The sequence below is a fragment of the Sinocyclocheilus anshuiensis genome, unplaced genomic scaffold (genome assembly GCF_001515605.1).
Source record: "Sinocyclocheilus anshuiensis isolate Anshui unplaced genomic scaffold, SAMN03320099.WGS_v1.1 scaffold1303, whole genome shotgun sequence".
Taxonomy (NCBI): Eukaryota; Metazoa; Chordata; class Actinopteri; order Cypriniformes; family Cyprinidae; genus Sinocyclocheilus; species Sinocyclocheilus anshuiensis.
This window is the reverse complement of record NW_015537954.1, coordinates 841,179-846,891: the sequence shown is the minus strand read 5'-3', so window position 1 is coordinate 846,891 and position 5,713 is coordinate 841,179. Positions and strand designations below refer to the sequence as shown.

The 5,713-nt window shown below is 40.7% G+C and overlaps 1 protein-coding gene across 3 annotated transcripts in view; it reads right to left on the bottom strand.

The window, feature by feature from the left end:
* Positions 1-710: 710 nt before the first annotated feature.
* LOC107665158 (cytochrome P450 1A1-like) overlaps positions 711-5,713 on the bottom strand; it is a 5,372-nt gene continuing 369 nt past the window's right edge. The window contains exons 2-8 of one of the 3 annotated variants that reach the window (XM_016455937.1): positions 4,470-5,376; positions 3,828-3,954; positions 3,667-3,756; positions 2,993-3,116; positions 2,751-2,837; positions 1,497-1,848; positions 711-1,458 (exon numbers count right to left, since the gene is read on the bottom strand). In XM_016455937.1, the coding sequence (XP_016311423.1) occupies positions 1,536-1,848; positions 2,751-2,837; positions 2,993-3,116; positions 3,667-3,756; positions 3,828-3,954; positions 4,470-5,309 (1,581 nt within the window). In that variant the 5' untranslated portion in view covers positions 5,310-5,376 and the 3' untranslated portion in view covers positions 711-1,458; positions 1,497-1,535. Of the gene's footprint in view, positions 1,849-2,750; positions 2,838-2,992; positions 3,117-3,666; positions 3,757-3,827; positions 3,955-4,469; positions 5,377-5,713 lie in introns of all 3 variants that reach the window. The other 2 variants (XM_016455945.1, XM_016455929.1) reach the window with 2 other exon arrangements.

Sequence of the window (5,713 nt, the reverse complement as noted above, 5' to 3'; positions counted from 1 at the left end):
TTTGGTTTTGTCATTGTTTAACTGTGGTGTAGTAATTGACTAGATGATTGAAGGGGTCTTAAAGTAGTATATGGGGTGAGAAACAGAACTGATGGGCCAAAGGTGATTATTTTGGTTTTGTCATTGTTTAACTGTGAAAAATTCATTTCCATCCAGCATTTTACAATCAAACTGGACACAGAACCGCTGTTATCTTTAACAGGAAGATAGAGTGAAGTGCCATCTGCATAGAAATGATAAGATAAGTTGTGTCTCTAAATAATATGACCCAGAGGAATCATATATCATGCAAAAAGAAAAGGGCCCAAAACGGAACCCTGTGGAACACCGTAAGAGATCTTGAGCACAAGATGAGAAACATTCCCCTACATTAACAGAAAAAGTTTTCTCAGTTCTCAGAAAAGTTATTAAAATTTAACACGATATATTGACAATTCCATGCTTTTTTTTTTTTTTTTTAATATATGCAATGGTAATATTATATTTGTTTGTTAGTTTGTTCCATAAAACGGTACTTTTGTGTCCTTTCATAAATCCATGGTTTTATTTGTTACTATGGTATAACCATTTGATTCCGTAACTACTGCCACAGTACATCAATAAATCAATCAGTGATTTACAGAAAAGTCTTGATTTTAGATTCATATTCTGTAACTCTACATAGTTAATGATGTGCATGATCTTTAAATAGAGACAGGCAGACAGACACATTAACAATGAAAGTTTTATTATTCATTTAGCAATCATAAATAGGCTATGCAAAAACAATGTTGATATGGGAAACATTTGCACAAATTATTAATTGGAGTACTTCAGAACATTAAATTCCTTCATTATACAAAACAGTAAGCACCTGCCACAAAGAGTATCAGGTCATAGAGACAATTAAACAACAAAAACATAATTCAGGGAAGTAAATTTGATCTAGAATGATATCGAATGTCCAGAAGCACCTTGATACATATAAAAAGGTAGATCCAAATCTTTAACAGTCTGTACAAACGTCACATGAAAAATGTGCATGGTAAAAGTGGCTGTATATTTACAAGTGGATCACATTTTGGGATCGTAATCAAACAGAAAATAGCTTCAGTGTATGTAGTCCAGCAGATCTGAGGAATCTGCATTAAGCTTATGACTATAGAAGGCATTCGTTTGACAGACTCGCACTAAAGCAGCATAAGGCGCATGAGCTGCGACAGGCACTCAGTGTTATCTGTGCACTATATTTGGAAGCACAAATATGTTATCAGCATCAGCATTCGAGTTTTGAAAGGACAAACCCATGCATACGTGTATGTGCATATGAAAACATAGATGTATGTACATGATAAAGGTGATAAAGCTACATGCACACTCTGGGTTATCCAGCATTACTGCAGTAAAATGCACCGGATGCTTTGACCTGCATCGCAGTCAAACATCTTTCAAATATTTGGCATTGCGAGCCGACGGCGAGGTTTGTGCCGAAACGGAATCGCAAATGAAGGCGCTACGGATCTCAACTCAAACTGCAATGTCGTTTTTTGTTCAGATTACGCCACAGAGCCAGGGATTTCGAAGCCGGGTTGCGGCGTGACGCGCAGCATACAGCGCTTGTGTTTCATGGTCAGCCCGTACTCTGGCGTCATATCCAGCATTTCTCCTGGCATCCCGCTGAACTTTAACCTCTGGAGAAGGATGGCCAGGAACAGGAAGACCTCGGCACGTCCGATGGACTCTCCAATGCAGCGCCGCTTCCCAAGCCCAAAAACCAACACCTTCTCTCCTTCCATCTTATTCAGGTCCGTACCGTCTGCGGTGAGGAATCGGTCGGGGTTGAAGCTCGAAGGGTCCTTCCACAGTTCTCTGCAAGAAGAAACAGACAGTTCAGCTTCGTTTAAGAGTGCATTGCACCATTTACCGTCCACATTTAAGTCCAGTGTTGGGGATAACGCAAGTTACGTAAGCAGATTACTTTTTTCAAGTAACTAGTAAAGTAGCGCATCACGTTTTAAATTAGAAGGAAATATCTGAGTTACTTTTTCAAATAAGTAACGCAAGTTACTTTTTTTTTTCAATTTATTGATTGACAGCTCTGGTGTTGCCATGGTGACAGAAATCAGGAGTCAGTGCAGAGCTTTGTGTGTGAACATGATCTTACTGTAGCTCTAGACTCAATGTCAACATGCATTTACTCATCTCACCTGCACAAAAACAGATTCAGTATTCCTCAAAATGAATAAAAACAGTCAAACTCAGAATATGATGCAAACCTACACTAATTAAATATGTTAAATAAAACGAATATCATTTATGTATTTAATCCCATTTTATTAACCAATGTCTTTGCTACTGACCTTCGATGATCCAATTCAACCATACTAATAAGCAAAAATGACACATTTGTGTTTGATTTTTGTTATTGCTGAATAGTGTTGAACTTTCTTCTCCTGCGTCATATTCTTCATGTGATTAGTTTGAGCTGCGCCCTCTACTGTACAGACGTGAATTTACATTTCCTTCAGCCTGAGGCTCATTCATTTCACTTTTGTTGTGAAAGGGCTTTTACATAGAACTTTTTTAGATTAAAAACAAACAAGCAAGCCCTGCCCAGATTTAAAAAGTAACTCAAAAGTAACCTAACGCATTACTTTCCATAAAAAGTAACTAAGTAACGTAATTTTTTAGGGAGTAACGCAATATTGTAACGCATTACTTTTAAAAGTATCTTTCCCCAACACTGTTTATGGTCATTATGAGAAACTTACGGGTCATGGTTGACTTGCCACTGGTTTACAAACACACAGGTGTCTTTGGGAATGAAATATCCATTGAGCGACGTGTCTTTAGATGTACTGAAAGAGTAAAACACAAGCAGTCAGTGGCACGGCCAACTTTGGTAAACACGGTGGTAACATTGGTGGTAAACACGTTGTTTACAGGCATCCATCTTCAGTAACTCAATTCACATGTGGTTTTATTTAATGCAAGGACGCTGTTCTCAACTCACCAGTGAGGAATGGTGAAAGGAAGGAAGGACGAATGACGGAAGATCTCCAGAATGAAGGCCTCGAGAAGCGGCAAGTCCGTTCTGTCCGACAAGAGTGGCGTACGGTCCATTCCGATCTTTTCCTCTAGAAAGATTTTAACAACATTTGTCAGATTGGAAGATTTGAAAGCCAGTTGCAGTGGAGTAAACCTACCTAGTCTCTTAAAAATAAAGGTGCTTTACTGGCATCGATGGTTCCATGAAGAACCTTTAACAACCATGCACTCTTAAGGTTACAAAAGGCCGTTTTCACACAGCAGTTCCATAGAAGAACCTTTTTTTTGCATCAGAAAGGTTCTATGGATATTAAAGGTTCTTCACGGAACCTTCAATGCCAATAAAGGAGCTTTACAAGGTTCTTTATAGTGTAAAAGGGTTCTTTACATTATCAAAATGTTCTGCAGACTAAGAAATAAATGGTTCTTTTAAAGACTGATCACTGAAAGGTTCTGTGGGGAACCAAAAATGGTTCTTCCATTGTATTTCTTTATAGTGGAAAAAGGTTCTTTAGATTTCTAAAATGTTCTTCGAGGAACCAACATTTGTTCTTCTTTGGCATTACTGCGAAACCCCCTTTAGGAAACCTTAATTTTTAAGACAGAAAGACAGAAAGACATAAAGAGAGAGATACTCACTCAGCTCTCTTTGCAGTCGCTCCTGGATCTCAGGGTAGGCCACTAGATAGACGACACCCCAAGACAGAGCTGTACTGATAGTGTCGAAACCTGTCAATGAGCACGGACACGCTTTAATATCATGCAGAGATTGAAAATTATTCAGTTTTCCCAGCGCTCACCAGCTCCGAAGAGGTCATTGACGATTCCGACGATCTTCTCATCGGACACTTGGACGTTTGAGTTCTCATCCAGTTTCCGGTCTTCGCAGTGGTTGATGAGCGAATCGGTGATGTCTCGGATGTTATCCTGAAAAAAATATCACATTTGTGACCTTGGACCACCTGTGACCTTAAGTTGCATGTGCATATTTGTAGCAATAGCCAACTATACATTGTATGGGTCGAAATTATAGATTTTTCTTTAATGCCAAAAATCATTAGGATATTAAGTAAAGATCATGTTCCATGTAGATATTTAGTAAATTTCCTACTGTAAATATATCAAAATTAGTAATGCATAAGTGATTAGTAATATGCATTGCTAAGAACTTCATTTGGACAACTTTAAAGGCAATTTTCTCAATATTTAGATTTTTTTGCACCCTCAGATTCCAGATTTTCAAATAGTTGTATCTCAGCCAAATATTGTCCTATCTTAACAAACCATACATCAATGGAAAGCTTATTTATTCAGCTTATTTCAGATGATGTATAAATCTCAATTTCAAAAAATTGACCCTTATGACTGGTTTTGTGCTCCAGGGTCACATATGAAAAGCATATGGGGAAAGCGATCTGATGGACAAGTCTGAGAGCTCCCACCTTGTCGAAGGTGTTGTAATGTTCACTGACGATCTTCTTCACCAACTTGCTGAAGCGATCGTTGATGTCCAAGAACTTTTTCATGGACGTGCTAGGCAGGATACGCAAGAAAGGGATGAAATCCGCAGGATTGCCACTTCCCACGATCTTCCCGAACTCGTCGCTCATGTTGACCAAGCTCACCAGCTCGTCGTCGTCGTGGCTGTAGCGCCGGCCGAAGCAAATCCCGCAGATCACGTTGGCCACAGACACCACGATGTGCCGGAAGGGATCGAAGCTCCCGTCGGCCTTCATGACGTTGTGAAGCCTTTCAATCAGATAGAGACCTTCCTTGCTGATGTGCTCCTCAAGGGCACATGAATACTCTGAGCTTTCGCCTTGCACCGTTGCAAAGGTTCGCAGGGCGCTGAGGGCCAGCTTGCGACGGGCGCGCCAGACACCCACCTGATCCGTACTAAAGGCCAGGCTCTTTCCGTCGCTGATGAACTTAGTGCTATAGAGATCCGGACGTCCGGCGAACTCCTCACCTTGTTTGAGGAGGGCCTGACGGATCACGTCGTTTCTGCTGAGTACTACAACGGGACGCATGCCCATCTGGATCTGGAAGACGGGGCCGTAGCACTTACTCATAGCGGTCAGGCTCAGATGTGGGTTGTTTCCCACTTCTAGAACATTTCCGATAATGGGAAGAGGCTTCGGTCCCGGCAGCTTCTGGAGCCCTTCTGGGATCTTAATATGCGTGAGGCGCATGAGCAGATACACCACACATATCGTGATGATGGCCACAAGGCTCTCAGACACAGAAATCGGGCCCAACATGGGAAGAACCGTAAGAGGCATGGCTATCTTCCTTTGCTCTGTTTCCCTCAACAATCTTTGCTCTTGCAGACACCGAACAGGTTACCTGCTTAAAACAAAAGAGAGATCAATAAGACTGACTGTTAACCTTAGACGGCGAGAGAATAGTGCAGTAATACGTCTTGCACGAATGATACTGAAAAAGATGTGTCTCTCTGCAACCTGTTTTTTGGTAATGTTGCATTGCATGTGCATGCATGAGTTTTTTAGTGCATGCATGCAACTAACAGATCTGTTTTTGCAGTTTAACCAGTGCATGTTGTTTGGTTATTTGCATTTTGCGAAATTCATTACTAATAAAATACACGTGAAGTGATTTGTCTCAAGGTCAGAGCGCATATCTGAGACAGACACACACACACACACACACACACACACACACACAC